This window comes from Macrosteles quadrilineatus, unplaced genomic scaffold, assembly GCF_028750875.1.
Source record: "Macrosteles quadrilineatus isolate MER2022 unplaced genomic scaffold, UCM_ALF_1.0 Scaffold_9__3_contigs__length_116548681, whole genome shotgun sequence".
NCBI classification, from domain to species: Eukaryota; Metazoa; Arthropoda; class Insecta; order Hemiptera; family Cicadellidae; genus Macrosteles; species Macrosteles quadrilineatus.
Window position 1 is genome coordinate 32637077 of NW_026542602.1, and position 22504 is coordinate 32659580.

The 22504-nt window shown below is 33.5% G+C and overlaps 1 protein-coding gene across 1 annotated transcript in view; it reads left to right on the top strand.

The window, feature by feature from the left end:
• The first annotated feature begins 1313 nt into the window (after positions 1-1313).
• LOC129002268 (unconventional myosin ID) overlaps positions 1314-22504 on the top strand; it is a 45166-nt gene continuing 23975 nt past the window's right edge. Inside the window, exons 1-3 of the mRNA XM_054429946.1 lie at positions 1314-1458; positions 10317-10423; positions 21785-21980. Coding sequence (XP_054285921.1) covers positions 1370-1458; positions 10317-10423; positions 21785-21980 — 392 coding nt within the window. The 5' untranslated portion in view covers positions 1314-1369. The remainder of the gene's footprint in view (positions 1459-10316; positions 10424-21784; positions 21981-22504) is intronic.

Sequence of the window (22504 nt, forward strand, 5' to 3'; positions counted from 1 at the left end):
ATGAGACAGCGATTTATACAATAAGTGAAAGGACTTAAAATAACAGAACAAACATTTTTCAATAAATTACTCGTTAACCCATACGCATCTCTAGTATCAGAATTTTTTAACGACACAATCACATTTAAAACATCTAATTCTGATACCAATGTGAATTTAAAATCAAACACAGGTTGAGCACTTTTTGCCACCATTTGATGAGCATTGCTTTTTGACACATTCACTTTCTCACAGATTTCTTCCACCGCCGTGGAGAAGTAGGAGCTGTAGTCATCAGGGGATAGCGCTGACATATTTTTCTGCGTGGACCTCCCAGCAGCTGAGTTGATTACCGACCAAGCAGTCTTGCACTTATTGGTAGACCTCTCGATGAGTTCTTCATTTTTTCTCTTCTTTGCTTCTCGGATAGCAGTGCGATACTTGCCCTTTAGATTTTTGGATAAAAAAAGAATGTCCTCATTACCATACATTTTATACACATCTTGATAAAACAGTATTAATTTTTTCATTTTTTCCAGCTCTGGGGTGTACCAGTTAACTTTATTTTTGAGAGTTCTATTTTTAAACACCTTCTTCTTCACCAAAGGAAAACAGTCATTAAAATTAGAGAAAAAACAGTCCCAGAACAGATTGAAACATTCTTCAGCAGATAAATTAGGGTCAAAAACCAAGTCCCAACTGACAGTGCTAAGGTTCATATGCCGCTAAACATATGACTCAAAATGTGTAAGTAGTGTACACAGTTTTAAATATTTGTTTTGTACAGTCCTAAAAACTAGTTTTAAAAGTATTATTGACGCCATCCATCCAGTATCACTGGTCAAAGACACTGAGCTAAACATAGAACTGGAGATAGCACTGCCATGGCAGAAGTCTGTCAAAAGCGTGTCGCTGATTTTGTTAGGTTGGTATAGCAGTGGGTTTTCTTGTCATAGCAATAACAAATAACATATAGCTTCTTATAACAACCGCCCCACGCAAACATGGCGGCTGGCGACACGCATCTTTGACATTCAGTGCTACCTCCAGTTAGAATTATAGCTCAGTGGTCAAAGATGAAGGGAAGAAGTATGAAGTATTTCCGGGAAATTGTGGGGAATTCCGGGGAATGTTTGAAATCGTTCCGTGGAATTCTGACTTGGCAACACTGATTCAATCGTTTCGTTCTTTCAGTTCAGTCTAAGTCTTAGTCTTTCACTCTCACTCTCACTGTTCCGTTCCATGACCAAAATTCCATGTTCAGTTTCAGTTTGTTTGTCAGACCCAGACGGTGTAGGCCTAGTAGTTGTTTTGTTGTTTAGAGTGAGTTAGTCATTAGTGTAGTCAGTAGTCAGTACAGTAGTTCAGTTGAGAGTTGGCCAGAGAGGAGATGGTCGTGAGGGAGGAAGTAGGCATAAGGGATTTCGTCCTTTTGGACGAAATTACCTTAGAAAAGTTTATGGACAATCTACGGAAAAGGTAAGAGGCATCTTTTTGTCTTATTAAATTATCTAGAAGCCCCAAATTCTTAAACCGGTATCCCTTTTAACAAGAGAATCATAGCAGGTGGCAAAATGATGTAATGCATTCCTTTAGAAGCAATCATAACAAGCCGATTACCCTAACCTATTTACTAAAATAAACATTACTTTTCAGAAAAGGAACTTAACGAAGAAATACTGGTAATTTTAATTTATAAAGAGATAAGTTAGGCCTAAGTTATGATGTAAATATAAACTATTGAGTTAAAACACTAAGTTAAAGATCTGTAAGTCATGATATAAACTTAGGTCTAAATATAAACTCCTGAATTATTTAATATTGAAAGTAAAAAAAAAAAAAAAAAAAATGCTATAGTATGCTAATCATTGAATTACATTACTGTACTGTAATTACAAATTCCTAATGCTGAACTTGGATAATTTAACCCTCCCAGTGTTACTTGACGAAAATTCGACAAGCAGCACACTTTGTGTAGTGTTACTTGTCGATTTTTCGACACGCAGACATCGTTTACGGCGAAGGCTCTATGACTGACTGAATCGGATTGAACTGGATCGAGTTAGGTATCGTTCTTTCCGTAATATTCTAAGCTTTCTCCAGAGGTCTGTCTCTAAGCGCTATTCATTTTAGTTCCGAAAATATTGTAGCAGACAGCTGACGTGCGTGTATTTGTAAACAGCTAGGTTCCCCCGGACCGATGACTGATGTGTTTTATTACGTTTATCATTGTTTTAGTGTTAAAAATCAAAAGTAGTGATATACGTGGTGCATTATAAGAAGATTTAAGTGGTTTTGAAGTGCCGGTTGATGATCCTGAAGAAGTAGGTAGTGATATTGATGTAAATTATCAGCCAGATTCCTAGCTATGGTTAGGCTATGCATTCTTAGCTAAACGCTATGTACTGAAATCAGTTTTTTGCCCATAACTTATTTATTTGCAAATATACTTCCTTATATTATTATATATTTGTAATCCTCATAACATTTAGAACAAAGTGGCTATTTTCAAATATTTATAGGCCTATAATTTATACAATTTCATTGAGCGCGAACTTATTTTTTTTTTGAAACTTTTCGAAGTTATATTTTTTTTACCTAAAATTTTTTTTTTTTTTAATGTTCCTTATGTTTTATATATAATATTGAAGCCCATGATTTTCCAAACAAAATGGTATATAGAACATTAGAATTAACATTGTTTTAAGCTTCTCAGATCCGTTTTAATAAAACCTTGCAAATGCGCCAAAAATAGGTGGACATTAAGGCCTAAACTATGGACACTTGGAGGGTTAATATTTAGGCCTAACTAAGTTTACCTTTCAAGCTTTGACTTTTGATAGGGTACAACTTCTTTTCTTTAACCAATAGGCCTAGTTACGATAGGCCTCCCCATTTCATATTTTCATTCATCTAGGTTAAAATATATAGCCTATTTTAATAAGTAGGCTACTTAATACTTTTTGATGAAATAACGACCATACAAAGTAGGTATTTTAAGCCAAGTATGAATGGAGATGAGTGTAGGATGAGTGGCGCGATCTTGTAGTCTTGTTCTAGTGACTAAGGCCGACATATTCCTTAGACACAGCTGTTAATTAATAGCCCATACAGCTAATGACAACTAAGGGACCTACAGTTTATAGTGGAATCCGAACCACATTTTTTCCTTGGTATAAGTTTAGGCCTACGAATTGATCTAATTATTAGGATTACTGTGGATAGTCGTAGTACTCACTAATGAATGATAACATATAAAATGCCATACAATTTTAAGAAGAAGAATGCTAAAACGTCATTGAATACGACTATGTAGTATGCGGAGTCCCGCAAGGGTCCATACTTGGGCCGTTTCTATTTTTAGTATTGATAAATGATTTGCCTAATAATGTTCTCTGTGATACCTATTTATATGCTGATGACTCGACCTTTCTTGTGCATGGTTCTGATATAGATTTATTAAGTTTGCATGTTAAAGATGTAGTTGGTAACATTTCAGACTGGTTTGCAGCAAACTCTTTTCTCTTAAACAACGAAAAAACAAAATCTGTCATATTTAGCTTAAGAAAAGTACCTGATGTTTTTGATTCACAAGATTACCGGTATGTTAAGTTTTTGGGTGTTTTGATTGATAAACAGTTAACCTGGTCACAGCAGATTGATCAACTAACAAATAGGCTTTCAAGAATTGTTTTCTTGTTCTCTAGATTAGTGCACTATGTTCCTTTTGATTATGTAAAATCTGCTTATTTTGCGTTATTTCAGTCAATTGCTTCATATGGTTTAATTTATTATGGTAGCTCTCCTAAAATCCACGAGGTACTTCTATCTCAGAAAAAAATCATCAGAATAATGTGTAAAGAGGATAGTGAAGCACTGTTTTAAACCCCTTTTTATTGAATTAAAAATATTGACCACCATTAACTTATACATTTATCAATTATTATTGTTTACTTTTAAGAATAGCTTTAAATACAAAATGAGAAATGAAGTGCACAGTATTAGTACCAGAAACTGCAAAAAGATTGATCTGCCTCAGGTACGGTTGGAAAAAACAAGATCTGGACATGTTGTGATGGGTATTAGGCTATTAAATAAATTACCTCTGGCTGTGACAGATTTAGACTTTAAGAATTTTAAGAAAAGGCTGTTTTTATTTTTAGTAAACAACCCACTCTACCGTATCGAAGATTTTTTTAGCATGTCTGATAAGTTAATAAAAAATATTTGAAATAGGTTGTAACTGTGATTTAGATATAAGTTGCACGATTTTTTAATTTATTACTGTCAAATTTTTAATCTCTTGCCATGGTTTGTAACTTTTGTATTTATTTGCTCGTAGCTCAATTTCAATTTTAACTCTTGTATTATATTGACTGTATTAACTGAATTCCTTGTTATTTATATATTTATGCATTTATTTACTCAAGACTGAATACGAGATGTATTTACCAACATTTTGACCTATCTATGCATTTCATATGTAAAAAATGATGAATAATTGTCTTATGTCTTATGTCTTGGTTGGGAACCGGCTGGAGAGATGCAGTCGCATGAAGGATCTTGGGGTCACGATTGAATCCTCCTTTGAGTTTATACAGCACATTGGTGTCATATGTGCCAGGGCCTGCCGCACCCTTGGCCTGGTTATTCAAACGTTAAATCATGGGCTGGATTCCGTAGCAGCTACCATCTTATACAAAGTCCCTTGTCCGTCCGCTGCTTGAGTATGCTTCAGTTGTATGGTCTCCATACCAACTCGGCCTTACAGACCAGCTAGTAGAGTCAGTCCAAAGAGGATTCATCAAGCTCCTCAACAGCAAGGTAGTTTGCCCTTACCTCCTGGAGAAGATGAATTTCAGAGTGCCCACCATCAGGACTAGGGAGCAGCATTTATTTGAGCTGGAGCATGCAGGAAGAAGTAACCTCCAGAACAGCCCTATTCCATGGCTCATGCAATCCGGCTAAACTACGTCTCGGCTTCAGTGTACCTCTTTCATGACAGCCTAGCAGCCATCAAGAGTTCTGCGGCCGCATCCTGGTGTCCTGTCACCGAAACCTAGTGTGTCCCATTGTTATTCGTCATTTGCTATCTTTTTCGATTTCTGTAAATTTTAATATGTTTGAGCTATGTTGATCGTTTGTTTAATACTGTTTTGTTGGATCAAATATTTACTATTGTTATTGCTTTTTCATATTCCATTTCGACTTCATTGTCATATCATTGGCCAAGGCATTTAGGCCTACCATGCTTTTGCTGATCGATTGTTTATAACTGTATTGCCGGACCAAATTCTTACCTCTGCTATTGCTTTTTCATAATTTATTTTGTACTTCATTGTTAAATTGTTGCTTTCCTATTCAAGATTAGGTATATTTCCTGTTGCCGATGTTGCTCTGCTCCTGCCATAGATTTAAGTTAGTTAAGTTTTCTGTTAAAATGCATGTTGTTAGGTACCACTTAGGCTTCTTGAATCCACATTGTAAATTGTTGATTTTGCCGTTAGAATAAATAAATGCGGCCGAATGTCAAATGCCAGCATCGGACACTGCCGTTGCCGTATATATATGGCTGAAAGCACCCGTTGTCTGCCGATCTACCCTACTTTTCATAAAGTACAAAAATTAGTCGGACTCGAACGATCCTGAGTTTTAGGTTTTTTAGTTCCTTCTTTCTTTTGTCACAAGTGTAAATACTGCAATGAATTTGGTAGAACGATTTGCAATAAAAATTATTAAGGTTCCCCTGGTAGGCCTATAATAGTTAATCTATATAAAAATATTTGGGGGGGGGGCACGACACCCCTGCCCAACCTGGGACCGCCCTTGAACCCATTTGAGACTTGGTATTTAGTCTAATAGCATAGCCTTTAGAATCCAATAAAAAAATGGCTAACTTAATTTGCATTGTTTCAGTAAAAAATCTTAAATACCATGTAAAATCTTAAATGGATCCATACGATTAGAAGATGTAGCTTTTTAAAGATTTGCCTGCTTTGAGAGAGTTGCACAAATAAGTAGTTGTCACCATACTTTGTGAGGTTTGTTTTCTTAAATTTTGTACATTTAACATAATATTATTAAAAACATTGTTTTCAAGCAAGTGTTCCACAAAATATTAGGCAGTTTTTGAGAATGCATTCTAAAATTTTCCTTAGGGCTAATATGAAACTCTTATGCAAATTAGGTATTTTCTTGTAAAACAAAAAATACTTTATCTTTCTTGGGTAATAATATGAACCAATGTAAATAGGTTCGTACAGGCAAAATATATTTTTTCATCAAGTAATTACTATGACAAATGATAATAGACGGAAAAAAACATTGTTTGGAGGAGATTTTAACCAGGTACCGGTACTGTCCGTTGCTCCAAGGACAAAAGGTTCAAATAGGCCTAATAAATCCTTGAATGAATAGTATAAATCATAAATCATAAATCTTTATTGGTCATTAAATAACATATGTTAGAATAGACCTCGTTAACAAAAAAAGGGCCATAGATTCTAGATAGTATAACATGGTCTATAACATGGAATCTTCACTAAACTTAAATATAACAAAGACAACAAGAAAATAAAAGCTAAAATCATTTGAAAAACACAGAACTATATATATGAAACAAAAGTGAGGTACTTAAACAAGTGTTTGAAAGACTAGGTAACAGTTGACTAGGGACTAAGTAAGAACTAGATAACAATTTTACCATTACCCTACAATTGTATTCTGCAAAAAATTCATCTAAACTGTAAAAAGGGTGGTCAGCAAGCCAAACCATCAACTTTTGTTTTAGCCGAGTACAAGGAATGTCAAGTATTTCACTTGCAAAACAATTTACTATTTTTACTGATATACTAGCAAAACTTTGCTGTACTGTTGTTAGTCTGGTGTAGGGCCTATCCAAAGCAGATCTTCCCCTTGTGTAATATGAGTGAAAATTATTTCTTGAGCTTTATATTAAAATTAATAATAATGTATATAAATAGTAAAGGGAGTATCTTTTATAACAGAATAACCTTGAGTTAGTTTTCGTTTCTTTAAAAGTTTCTTAAACTAACCAAAAATATGCAAATCAAAGCTAATTAAAAGTTAGGCTTATTTCGTGATTGGTTTCGATGACTGAATAATGGAACTCTAACCGGTAGCAAAAAAGTAGGCCTAAAGAATCAGCCGGTGATAGGTAAGGTTTTTTTTAACTGTAAAAATATTAATGAGAATTGTAAAACTTAAGAAAGTAGCAAAGATCCTCTGTTCAATTTATAACACAATACACCTTACAAACCAGATAGATACCTTCATCATTTCAAAGAGCACGAACTATTTTAATTGATAAAGGTGGAGACAAAAAAGAGGTTAATAACTGGAGACCAATCACAATATGTTCTGTTTTAAGGAGGATATTAGAAAAAATATTGGACAAAAGGCTAAAAGAATATATAAAATTTAACCAGTTTCAAGGAGGTTTTTCTAATACCCCTGGTTCCCATCTTAATACAAGTATTCTAAATGAGGTATTGAGATCAGCAAAATCAAAGAAAACCGACTGTTGTATTATGTTTCTGGATATTGAGAAAGCGTACGACAATATCGGCCATAACCACTTATCCTCAGTCTTGCAGGAGCTGCCTATTCCTAGGAAACTGATTGAAATAATAATTAAACTCCAAATAGGCAATGTTACAAAAGTTGAAACTCATAGAGGGAAAACAAAAGACATCAAAATACAGAGGGGTGTAATGCAGGGATCTCCATTGTCACCCACTTTGTATAACCTATGTATTGACCATATCCTCTCTGAAATGTCACAACATGCCGTAAGTGAGGAGCTAGGGTATAAGCTATGCAAGGACATGCCTTCTCTAAGTATTCTAGGATTCGCTGACGATACCATTTTAATTGGTAAGAATAGAGAAAGTGCTCTTGTATTATTCGATTCGATTTATGACTTCTTCAGAGAAATTGGATTAACTATACATATATCAAAAACTAAAATTATTAACATTGAAAAAGGTAGATTACAAGAGGAAAACTTCCAAATATGTTCAAAAGAAATAAAATCTATAACATTTAATGAAAAAATTAAATACTTAGGAGTAAATTTTTCTGAAAGCATAGTATTTGACTCTGAAAAAACAATTAGTTCATTGATAAACAAAATTAACATGTTCTCCTTTTTTAAGGTCTGAACAAAAAATGTATGTATTGAATCATAATATTTGGCCATCTTTAATATATCCTTTTCAAACCACACCAATTAAGAAAATTACAATGAAATTCTTTGACGATGTTGATAAAGTGATAATATCAACAACAAAGGAAATCTTAGATCTTCCAAATGATATGCCAAATTCTATGTTTTATACAAGTACTAAAAACAAAGGGATTGGGTTATGTAAATCAATGTGGGAATCATCAATCCAACATATAAACATATGTCGCGTATTAAAACAAACGGGAAACCCCTACGTCAATTTGACGAAGAAATTAGGTTTTGTCTGGAAAAATTGAATTTAAGTATTGAATTTATCGAATCAAAACCCAAGATACTGCGAGAAACCTTACGAGACTTAGAGTATCAAAATTGGTGTAAACTTCCATACAAAGGGAATGGGGTGGTTCTTTTCAAAGAATGTAACAAGATCAATAAAAATTTGGCTAGAGGTTGTGGCCTCACAGAAGCTGAGTTCAAACAATACTTGAAAATTGTCGGAGACGTTATTCCTCTTAGAAGTCTTCATGGGAGATCCAGGGACGGGAACCAGTGCAGGCATTGTCCTGTATCTGAGAAATTTACTCTTGAAACTCTTGCCCACGTCCTTGGAAAGTGCCCATTTAGTAGTCTTCTACGAAATACCCGCCACCATACCATCAGAAAAATCATAGCTGATCAATTCAGAAAGAAAAGTTACGAGGTCTATGAAGAGGTCACGGCTATAGAAGAAGAGGGCTCTGTGAGGCGGAGTGACATCATTGTTATAGACAAGGAGAAAGATTTCGGTCTCATTATAGACCCAACAGTTCGTCTTGAGACAAATGAAAATCAGCCACAGGAAGTCCATGAAGAAAAAGTTAATATTTATAAGAAAACTATCCCATATTATTCAGAGAAATATAAAATATCAAAATTCGAAGTATATGGACTACTCATTGGATCAAGAGGAACAATTCCTCAACAAGTTGAGAAATTTTGGAAGAAATTCAAGTTAGAAAATCAAGTGCTATATCTAATATCTTTAACAGCCATAAAATTTTCTATTAATATTATAAGAAACCACCTATATAACAATTATCATAATTAGGTTTAAACAAACTTGCAAAATTTAATGTAATATTATTCTTTGTTCTACAGCAGACTACAATGTGTAGTAAGATTTCAATTTTTTAAATAAATTTGAATTTATATAAAAAATCCTCCCTGTTATATCCGTTATCCACAGAATAAAATGTTATTGTATTAACAATTAAATGCTAAAAAATATGGACAAAGAAGAAAATGAATACTTCAGTGTGGCCTGAACAATTAACCCCCACTGAACGTTTAAAAAGGCCTATTTTTATAGAATATGTAAAGTTTATCGTACCTTTTGAAGAAATACCACCACATAGTTAGTTTCTATTGTTATGTTGATCAGAAACAAATCTAGTTCTAAGTTTGGTCAGTGGGATTCCTTTGCACTAATTTTGATAACCTTTACAAAAGGAGTATAAAATATAAAATAATAACTAGGGTTAAACCTCTAGGATGATTCAAATTATTTATTGAAAAACATAAACAAAAGCAAACAAAGAGACTGTTTTATTTTCACAAAAGATGTGGTGTACAGGGATATTGCAAAGAGAAAAATTTGATTCTGAGCCTGTTACAATAATTTGTTTTACATTTGAGCTTTTTAGGGACTTGTGTCCCTACAAATCACTAGTTTTATTTTATTATCCACAAGAAAAATTTGGGAATCTTAAATTCTCAGATTTTTCAAATTTGTCTCTGTACACAATGTTTTAATGTACGGTACCTACTTAATAGATGTTTTTTTAAAATCTCTAAAAAATGGTTTTAAAAGAAATTGAAAATTTTTATATGTTTTGTGTGAAACATGAGAAAATTAATTTTTACCCCATAAAAACCCTGTTGCCATAGTCCGATCTTGCTGGTTTACAAATTCGAATAAAGGTAGGTTTGTAACACATGACTTCCTCAAATCATGTAAAAACCAACACATTTCTTTGTGTTTGTCATACATTATCAAGACTACTTAACATTAAAGTCAAGTGTCATATTTAAACTTCCTACCTTAAGTATGGTTAACATAAAAAACTATCAATAAAAAACTTTGTTCCAGGTTTCATGCCGGGCACATATATACTTACATTGGGGAAGTATGTGTCTCTGTCAATCCCTACCGCTCCCTCAACATGTACGGCCCTGAGCAAATTAACACCTATAAAGGTAAGACCCATTTTATGTATATTTATTTTTAATTGCATTTAGTTAGGCCTATCTTTAAATATACACCATGAAGCTTATCGTGTAGAATTGAATGCCCAAATAATATTACATCCTTTCAACCCTAATCAACGAACTACCAAGTAGGCCTACAGATATTCGTATTCACCCCACCTAGGCAATATTATGACAACCACCACTCACTGGATAGGAAACTGTATCCCTATAATAACTTGCTGAACTGAATGTTTTGTTTTATTGATAGTTTGTAACAAATTCATAATCCTCAATTTGTATGTACAAATACTAATTCCTATGGTTGTATCAGTCTGTTTTATGAGTCTATACAAACAGATGTGGTCTACACCTTCTTACAATTATTTGATCAAACTTTATAATTCTTTTATTTTTATGGGGAGAGACCATAAAGACAACTCAAAATTTATAAAAACTGCAATCACACAGTGATGTGGAAAAAAAACACATGGTCTCAAGTTTGCTCACTGTTAATTACATAGTGGCATTGACAAAACAACAAGTTAAATTATAGACCTAAATCTATTAATTTTAAACGTTATAAGACCAGTGTTAAGACCATTCTCTAAAAAACCCACAGAAAATTATTTTTTCTTAAATTTAGACTTTGCAAAAATGTAGGCCTATGTGTTAAAACCAAAATAAACAGTCAATCATTTCATCAATTGTCATGCTCATTTTTTTACAACCACGATTAATCTCTGAAGGGATTCACTAGAATAAAGGTTTTTAAACGTGTTGAACATTTGGCATGTAGACTGTGGAATGTTAGGTTCATGCAGCCCTTCCCAAGGTATGGAGACCCAGCATACATACTAATGCTGAACACCTCCCTCCCCCCACCTGACCTTACCACAGGCCTTATCTAGATTCACATTAACAGTCAGCCAGGATGATGCTCAGTTCAACTAACTAATTACACATCCTGTAGTTCTTCCTGCCTTCACATTATGAAAATATGTGAATTTGTTTGGGAATTATGTAAATGTGTTTAAATAAAGGTTAAGTACTTTGACATATTCTTGTGTACCATACAAAATTGATTGATTAAAATGAAAGGGTTAATATTGAGTTATAGGTTATAATAAATCAGCAGTCTAAGCTGTTTATTTATTTAGACGATACTTTGATTTTGGAGAAAACAAGACACTATTCCCTTGTTAAAGGTTGTTGCCAGTTTTTAAATACAAGTCAACTTCGATGAATCGAGTCTCATACAGAATGTTCTGTTGTCAATTACTGCTTTCTGTTGTATCACCGATTTTAATCAAACAAAACTGAAATTTCAACTTATTTTATAGAGAGAAAATTAATGTCGATACCTCATTCTTTGAGTGGCCCTTTAAACAATGTCTTTTTTGGTAAGATATTGACAAAAACTAGCCCTTATAGATGGAACGTCTAAATAGGTACCTATCCGAAAGTAAATGTTTGCTTGTTGCAATAAAAGTGTAGTTGCCTACTAAAGGATTTAGCCTGAAATTGAATGATATCATTTGAATTTCATAGTTGTAGCTTCAGAACTGTAATATATATATATATTAATTGGTTTTACATGATCTTTTATCAGTTCCAAATAAAACCAATTAAGATATAATTTGTTTGTATTAAATCTGCTTAAATAAAATACACGTGACTTCTGAGTAGTTTTTAAATCTACCCTTTTAATAATTGCGAATGGTTTCTTCTATGCTCTGAAACCAATGCTTAGGCTACTATTATATTTTTTAATATTTGTATAGACCTGTTAATACAAAAACGTACTAGTTTATTGTTTTGCTGTCATTACCAAAAAATACCGGTCGATATAGAGGACATAATCGTGCATTGTGAGAATCAGTGGAATGAAACGGCAGTAAAGTCTGCTTGCTTGACAAATTGCAGATACCGTACCAAGTAATTTGCTTCTCTCATTGATAAGGCACGTGTCAGGTGAGTTATGACTAACCACTCCCTGATACGTTATTTGTGTTAGGTAGTCATTAGTCATATTGCACGATGTTTGGAATTGGGCTTTCTTTCACTTTGGAAAAACAATAAGCAGTTAAATTTCTTCATAAGGGATCTGTTTCATAAAGACTGCAAATAAAACATGTGTTTTATTTAGGAGATTATTATGATCAGATGTAAACAAATATTGTTATTGTTTTTTACATCTTACAAAAGATAGGTATGTTTAAATGAAGTCTTACTTAACCCTTTGAGTGCCAACGTCCGGGGAACCGGACGTTTTTAAAACGAGCCAAAAGTGCCGACGTCCGGCCAACCGGACGTTTTTAGAATGAGCCAAAAGTGCCAACGTCCGGCTGACCGGACGTTTCGTAATGGTCGAACAGTTGTCATAACAACCAAATGGATACTCGGATTCTTTTAACCCATATATTAACATTGAGTCGAAAGTTACTAGATGCAATACATCGATTTTCGCTGGTCGAAATATCGAAAATTCGATTTTTACGAAATTTTAACCTAAAAATCGCCAGATCGCACTCGGCATTTTTATCGCGACCTTCGGGAAAAATCATCGGCATTTTTTGAGCGTTACTTTTATTTCTCGCCTGGCACTCTAAGGGTTAATTTAGTTCATTCCTGATTAAATTATTGTCACGACAACTATCACGGTCGTGATACAGAATCATTGGTTTTAGCAGTTTTGGTGTGAACTTGGCTTTAAAAAAGTGATGTAGCCTAAACATTTATCAGAAAACAAAATTTCGGTTGTAAACACTGAAAAAGAGTTTATGAAAAAAACTATCGTTCTTTGGATTTTTGTAAACTTTGGTGTAAAGGCGGTTTTACAATTAGTGAGTCAAAAAGTTAAAGGCTGACGAATCAAACAAATCACCTATCAAAATCTTCGTAAATATAATCAGAAATAATTCAACAAAACTCTGGAAAGACTACGTAGAGGAATGTTCTCATAGTCCACAAATGTATGTCACTTCAAACCCTTGAATGAATATCAAGCCACTTGTTGGCAAACATAAGTGTTGTATGAATCATGAGTCGGTGGCCTGCCACAGAATGATGTCACCAGGGAAAGTGATGCTAGTGACCAGCCGACGCAACTCTCACACGCACACACACTCGCGTGTTGAGTAATCTTCAGTAATAGCAGGTGTGTGTTGAGTGTAGTCTAATACCTACCTTAGTAGGTACACGCTTGGTGTACTCGCTGGGTTAATTGATTACCTATCCAGTTTATAGAGTTGGACCAAAATAACTTTCCATGCTGTATGAAACAAAGTAAAATGTAAAAATATTAAAGTGGTTCAGACTTAGCTGTCCTTGATCACTGGACTTTTAATAAATAACAAGGCATCACACACCATTCTACACTCATCCCTAATATTCATTATTCATATTTGGGTTAAAATACACACCTGGTGGTATCACCATCTCAGTTGATAATAATAATTTGTTCCTTAAATGATGGAAATTTGCCTTAGGATAAATAAATGCATTCCAATGTTATTAAACTATAATACCTAACAAGTAAAACCTAATTTTCAAATTCACCCTTTCATCGCTAAAATGTGTATATTTCATATTTTTAATTAAAAAACTAAACTAAACTGGTAACATTAACAACCTCCAACCTATTAACTATTTTCTAGTCTTCATTCATTATAATTCACGTTAAGGCAGTAAGTTTTTAATTTTTTAGTTCAAAAGTTATTGAAGATAAAATCAAATGTATTATTTTGTTGTGGGTATCTAAATCGATTGATGGCTCAAGAGCAACTTTACACCATGTGTCCTTATAGTTAAACCTTTACAGTCTACCATATAACAATTTAGTTTTGACGGTAATTCACAATGCCCACATAGATGCATTTTTAAGCTGTAGTTAAATGAAGGACGATTGAAGTTCCTTTGTAGTTTTGTTACAGCCTCAAATCAACTGATGCTTTAGGCTGTAACAATATTCAATTCAATTCAAACTTCTTTATTCATTATTTTGTACAATATATACATTGAACCTCTAATTGTAACCCCTAATATTGTACCCCTAAAGCTGTATTAATATATCCCAAAGATCAATGACAACTGGGTCCAGTTCTAAACCTCCTCAGTATTACACTTTACTGTTTCCTACCTCTTCCAGACATTTAACCTTCTTGGCCATCTGCCAGGTGATTCTTGCTGCTTTGTTGTTGACATTGACCCAGACCTGCTTCGTTGACAACCAGTTAAGATTCTCATTCATATTGATCGATCCCCACTCCCTCTGACTCAGCATTACCTCATCCCAGCATGACTTATTGTTGGCTCATTGTTTTTACCTACTGGCATTTACTATACCTACTCACAGGCTAATTCATATGTGTACGATTGAAAAATATTGTATGATTGAAATAGTTCTCATGTGGTATTTTGTGGTAGCCTATTGAGATTTCTTTTGCTTTGCTCGCCTTTTATTTCTCATGTCAGCCTCAAGCCCCTTGAAATAAATTCTGCATTCATTTACTGTTTATCAAATTACTTACTGAGTCCTTAAAATATCACTGTTCATACTGTACTTAGATAGACTATACAAAAATAATTAAATTGTAAATTCAACACAAGATAAAAGCATCAAAATATCTAAAAAATCTACATAAAAATACACAGCGCTTTAAAAGTTAGAGTTTGAAAATGGAATTCTAATTAGAATCATGGTTGTTGGTTACAAACAAGGTTTAGAATATTTTTTTAGGATTTTTGAGTTGAATATAATCATCACTTCTAAATAGGGCTATTGGAAAAACCAACCTTGAAGCATAATAAAAAATAATAAAAAAACATCCAAGTTAATAGATCGAGACATCTTGTAGAAAATGTCGTTTTACTGTTTATTTACAAGATAGTAAACATAAACATAAGATAGTAAGTGGAAAACAAGGTAGGAAACTACAAGAAATAATTGAATAACCAAATTTCATTTCATTTTATTGCTATTGGATTGAGCGTAGGTACTTCTCCTATTGTTAGATGATCAGAAGAAAGGGGAACAAGTGAGTGTAGAAGCCTCTTATTGTATCACTGAATGTGATTGTATCCAACAATGACACACGTGATGCTGGACTTTCTCTGATTTGTTCCACTGAATGTCACAGGATTGTGTTTTTATCCGACACTCATCCTGTTATTTTGTTATTTATAACACATTTCTATACTATCAGTTACTAATCCTAAGGTTTGCGGTTGTATCCTTGAATCTGTGATACTTTCTCTTTTGTATTTCTTAAATTCATTTTTGTAATCGTGGATGATTAATTTATTAGCTGTTTTTTTCTGGTTCCCTGAATTGTGTGTATTTATAATATGTCTGGATATTTAATGAAAAAGTAGGTTGTAAAATTGAATTTAAACTATTTTAATATAGAAAATACAGTTCATTACACAGGTGAACAGACTAATAATACTAATAATCTCAGGAAATTCAAATAAATAGGCCTACAACACTTCTAGACATACATACAGTTTTTGTAGAAAATGCTAGGTATATTGGTCAAGTATGTTAGTTGTGACAGCCCGACAGAAAAACAGACACCACCTCGTTTTTATAATAGATAAATGGAAATACACCTTGAAAAATGCTTGTTTTAAAATATTTGCTAATGACTTGGATAAGAGGATTATCCCTATTATTAGGAAAAGATTTAGAGGCCATTGCCTTGCGTTTAGAAGACTTTGCATAGTTGGATGGATTCAAGTTAAATAAAATTACCTAAAGTAAAAAAAAGTTTGAAGTCAAAGACATCATAACTGAACTGTTAAACAATATTTTGAAATCTACATTGTTTGAAATTACCTAGTGATAATAAATAAGCTTGACACAATGTTGATGTTAGGTTAGGGATTGGACAGTTATACTTGGGTGATATACAACAACAAACAAGACTAAGTAAACATTTAAGCTCACTTACAACAGACAGAACGACAGACGCTTGATAAGACTTTACACACATTTATGTGGCTTTATGATCGGTATGTTTACCAGAACTGTTTGGTCATGTATCTAGGTCTTTGTTGACTACTGTTCAATAGTAAGAACAAATTACAGTTTTTAGTTTTCCAGGCAAAATAAGGCAAAGCTAACAGTGTAGGCCTACTCCTAATTTTGCTTGGCCTGTAGGCCTACATATAAAAATTTAGATTCATCCTCTATTTATCAATTTGATCTTTATGAACTTTATGTTATTTGATTGGATGTTAAATGCTGAATAAAAATATTCATGTCTTAATGGAACTCCTAATGCCATTGCTGTAAAAATCATTTAAAAAATAAAATAAAAAATATAAACTGTGTAATTCTAAAAGGTTTGAAAGCTAAGTTGTTTGAACTATTTGTCAATAGGGTACACTTCCTTATTCTTTGCGGATATTTTTAGATCAGACTTAACATAGCTGAGACATAGTAATCTCTTTCTCCTATGTCGGATGTAATAGTTTTTTACAAGACAATCTAAATCACATGTGCGGAGTGAAAGCCACATGCCCAACATTCAAGGAAGAAGTGGAGTTGTATTAATAAAACAGTAGTTGAGACAGACAAGCAGTATTTTCACTGCAGTCTAGAATGATTTAAACATTTCCTGTATATCTTGATTCTTGAACTGCTTTTCCAGCGACAGTTGAATAACATGAATCTGTGTTGTAATCGATGCAATGTTTGAGTTTCTCCCCTAAATTCAACAACTTGTAATAATTTAATTTTTTGTCAATATAGAGAAACACTGAAATGTTTGTGCTTGGATCGAAAACATAAGACATTTTATTTATCATTGGGAAAATACATGCAATGATCCACTCTATCAATTTGAGTGCAAAAATTTAAGAAATACTGTTAATTTTCTTATAAAAATTACTTTTTTATTAATTTGAATTTGTTTTCAATTGTTTTTGCCATTGACATTGTAAAAACAATTATTGTAATAATAATGTAATAGTAGATAAGATTGTGACAATCCTAGACCAAAAAGTACGAATTCAGAAAATCAATGTAAAATGTCTGTTTTTTAACACAAATCATGTTATGATTCAAATTAACACGAACACGAATCATAACATGATTTGTGTTAAAAAACAGAGATTTTACATTGATTTTCTGAATTCGCACTTTTTTGGTCTAGGATTGTCACAATCTTATCTACTTGTAACCATTAATATTCAAAGATAACCGTGTTTGGACAAAACATACTGTATTGAACAATGTTAAGGTCTCCAGTTTAATATTGATACAAGTTTCAAGTGCTTATTAATTAATAACATTTTTGTAATTGTCCTTGATCAAAAGGCTTAATACAAATATTTTGTATTTATAGTCATATGCTGTTATTGAAATTCCAATTATTGGTGTTTCTATGTTTAACTTGGTTAAATTTTCATGTATAGCCTAAATTAAACTTTATTCTTGTTATTTTTGTTTTCATGCCTTGATTACTCCAGGGTTTACAACTAATATTAACCAATGTTCACAACAACTGAAAGAATGCTAGTTCTGTCTAAATGTTTTCAACAGTTTCAGTGTTGACTAACAACATTTTGTCATCAAAGAAAAATTGTAAACACAATGTATAAGGCAACTTTTTAAGGCCATGCAACGCCTATTAAAAAAATGTTTGAAACTACGTTAAAAATATTTACATGTCTGAGACCCAGTCTCTGGTAGTTACATAGCAGACAAAGCGCATTGTCTACCAGAGTTCCCATGGAGAGTGGTAGCTTCAACACATTTACCAAGTTTGTTGTCGGCTGCCTAGTAATTATGTTTGACTTTTGTTTGCTCTTGTTTTCAATAATTACTGCAATTAGGCTACCCCACATTAGCCAGTAGGCTACAAAAAGTGCAATTTGATTGTGTTTTGTTCATTAAAATGTAAACTGTGAAAAGTTTTGATTTTTAGTGTTATAGGCTTTAGTGAATGCTTTGGAACAATATAAATATACTGTTCGTATTGGTACCTACATAAACGGATTTGTATAGTTAATAATGCAAATTGCATCGTTATGTTATTATTTAAGCATTTAAAAACAAATGGATTCTCATTTCAAAACAACGGATATTTTCCAAGGTTTAATGACATAACTAGAGGTGTAAGTCACAACTTTGCTGAGTATTGTGAAAATGGTAGTTTATTTACTGATGGAGATACCCCTTCGAAGAAATAAAAGCCAAATAAGTTCAAATGTATAATTTAAACGTTCCGTTTGAAACCGGATCTTAAGTTTATACCTTCTAAAGTTTATAAAACCATAACTATCATACACTAGCTATTCCGTTACAGCTCAATGTTTACTTAGAGACGGATTAAAGAAGTAGATTGTCAGGAGATTTGTTGCGTGAAGACAGGCTCAGTACAATGTCATGTCTCTGGTATGATATCTCCATTAGTCTTGTAGATAGAATAATGACAGTTTAAAATCCATTACTGTCTTCAGTGTTGATTACACAGTCCTGCGTGCCAAGGTTTCCAAGGGCTTTGATCTGAAAACAATTTTAAAATCTATTGTTTAGTCGTAAAATATAAAACATGGTTTAGTTTAAAAAAAATTAAGCTATTGTGAACTAATTTGGTAAATTTGTACAAATTACATTAAATTATTTGTTGTCTATAAATAATTAAGAAAATAATGTTTTTTATTGAAAAAGACACATACTAAACAATGGTAAAAAACCATAAAATCTTATCATCAAAGAGAAAAAAGTAACATAATGTCTTTGTACTTTATGAGTAGTTATGTAGTTATGAGTAGTTTTTTAGGGGTTAAAACTAATTCCAATACAACCTTCTTCCATTATTATACATTCTATAACTTGTAAATTGCTTAAAACTAAGGTTCTAAATCATAGGAGAAAACGTAAAAGTACAATATATTTATACTTATAACAGAATGTGCATAGTGAGAATTTTATAGTCTTGGCTACATTAAACCATAAGAAATTTAGTTTCTGCTAGAATTACTTTTAAATTTGTCAATTTGTAACACATTGATAAGTTGCCACTGTTAATAAAGTCTACTTTCATTGACCAACATCCTTGAAATCAAACATTTACTCTTTTACCACACAACTTTTAGAATTTTTAAACTCTGTTTCTTTTCAAAGAATACATTTCCTTCCCAAACTTCATATTTCTAAGTTATAATATTTTACTTATTTCCACTATTATTATTTTGTGTAACAAAACTTGCTTTTTATACAATTTAATCAATTTTACAAACTAGATTTTTGTGTTTAAATTGTCAGCCTGGCTGTTAAAATTTGTGTACTGAAATTAAGAGTGTAATGAACAATGGCTACTGAGTCCTGAATAAATTGTAAATTTATTAGACTTTCTAAAATTCAGTTTTTTTTTCAAGTTCCGATAGGCCATAAATAATAAACACATTGAGATAAAAAGATGATTTTATTACCAAAAGATTCGTAATTTCTTACTTATTTTTCTACGTAGTCACCAAAAATGTTGAGGCTCTTGTCATAGCGAGAGACAAGTTTTCCTATACCCTCCTCGAAGAAGTCTGCCGCCTGTGAGCTCAGGTAGGCCCTTACAGTGGCTTGAAGCTCTTCGTTGTCAGCGAAGCGTCGTCCACCTAACCACGCCTTCATTCTCGAAAGAGGTGATAGTCACTGGGCACTAAGTCAGGACTATACGGCGGATGGTCGAAAACTTCCCATTTGAACTTTTGCAGAAGTTGTTTTGTGACATTGGCACTATGCGGTCGTGCATTATCGTGGATCAGGACCACGCCGGATGACAGCATTCCTCTCCGTTTGTTTTGTATAGCTCTCCGGAGGCGATGTAGAGTCTCACAGTATGATTCCTTTGTTATCGTTGTTCCCTGTTGCATGAACTCAACCAGAAGCACACTTTTTTGGTCCCAAAACACTGTAGCCATTGTTTTCCTCTTGGTCAAAGTCTGCCTGAATTTTTTGGGCTTGCTAGGGGAGTGAGTGTGCATCCATTGCTTTGATTGTTCCTTGGTTTCTGGATTTTCATACAGGAGTTTCATCCCCAGTAACAATAGACTTTAAAAAACTGTCTATCTCGTTGTCATATCGCGTCAGAAAAGTTAGAGCTGACGCCATTCGCTTCGTTTTGTGATCCTCACTCAACATTTTGGGTACCCAACGGGCACACAGTTTTCGGTACCCTAGCTTGGTGGTCACAATCTTGTACAAGGAAGACCTTGAAATGGCTGGAAATTCGGTAGAAAGTTCATCAATTGTAAACCTCCGTTTCTCTCGGAACGCTTGGTCAACTCGTTCAACCAAACTTGCAGTAGCGACCGACTTGCGTCCTTGACCGCCTTCGTCATGGACGTCTGTTCGACCTTCAGCAAATAGCCTACACCATTTTCTTATCGCGCTATCACTCATACAGTGTTCACCATACACAACACTCATTCTGCGATGGATTTCAGCAGCACTACATCCTTCAGCTTGAAGGAAACAAATCACACTTCTCAACTCACAACTGGCGGGAGAATTGATCGTAGCGGCCATCTTTACTCGCCCGTAGCTCGGCTACGACTGATGGATTGGAGCCGGCAACGGCGTTGGTTGTAGTGGGGGAGCGGCGCAATCACACAACACGCAGCCCCGCCTCCCGCCACTACGCTGGTTATTTGGGGAAACAAACGGAACTTGAAAAAAAACAGCCCTCGTATTTATGTCCGTAAACGCGATAACTTGAGTAATTTTTTCTCAGATTTTGATGAAATTTGGTTTGAAGGTGTAAGGGATAAACTTGAATGAGTTTGCGAACCAGCTAGATCGGACCATGGAAACAGGGTGTTACAGGGGTTTTAACACAAAGTTTCCCAATTTATCACTAGACGTTTTTAATGAGCTTAAAAAAACAAATAATCTAGTAAACCAAAAAAAAGTGTTTTTGTACGATTATTGGTTTACCGAGAAAATGAAAAAAACTACAAATTTAAAATTACCATGTTATTTTAATGGAGAATATTGTCAAATGTTTTAGTTTGCTTGTTTATGGAAATATTGTGATCAAACATGGTATATTTATTTATTTTATAGTAAGCTACTAATATTTTAACTTACTAAAAACCGCCCTTTATTAGCCTCCTTGTAGCAGCAAACCTAGGTACTCGTTAAACTTAATGTTATTTAAATAGATTTAATTTAAAATCAATTCCCAAGGCTAATGGAAATTTGCTTAGTCTGCAGGTTTGCTGCGGCTTGGGTATTTGGTTTACGTCTTTCATATAGTTTCTGAAATTCATAATATGCTGGACTTGCTTTTTTTAAATCCTGGAATCCACCCAAATTGATTATCAAAAATGCATGAATTTTTATTCATTGAACTGTTCACACAGGTAGAGAGATGTTTGAAAATCCTCCGCATGTGTTTGCCATCGCGGACGCGGCACACAGAGCCATGAAACAACAAGGGCGAGACACTTGCATCGTAATCTCCGGAGAGTCAGGGAGTGGAAAGACAGAAGCTAGTAAGATCATCATGAAGTACATCGCGGCCGTCACCAATGTCGGCAAACAGAAGGAGATTGAGAGGTGAGTTATAATATAAGGTCTAAAATGTTTACTAAACATTAAAAATATGCCTTCGATCTAGTTTCCTACGAATCCTTTTCAGCTCTCTTTTACCACTATTGCAAGGCTTAGTTTTATCTCTAACATGTATGAGTTAACACTGGGATAACTGACTTAATGAGTTCATCAAGGTTTGCAAAAAATATTTCCTGGTTGTTTATGTATTTATTTTGTTTTAACTTTGGTGTATTCTTTAACTGTAATTAACATTTTAAATAATGTCAATGCTCAAACTAAATTTAAAAGATTAAAAACGTATAAAAAAAAACTAAATCCAATCAATGGAAATACTGCCATTTTTTATTGTTAGCTTTTATACAAAATTTAAAATTGGATCTTTACTGTTCTCTAAACTAATATTGTAACACAAAGAATATTAATGATAATTTAAGCTATATGTCACATTTACATGGTTTCATTTTCAAAACCATAACCAACACTACTTGTTTGTAACTAAATTTCTGTCCAGTTTTCATTCCAGATAA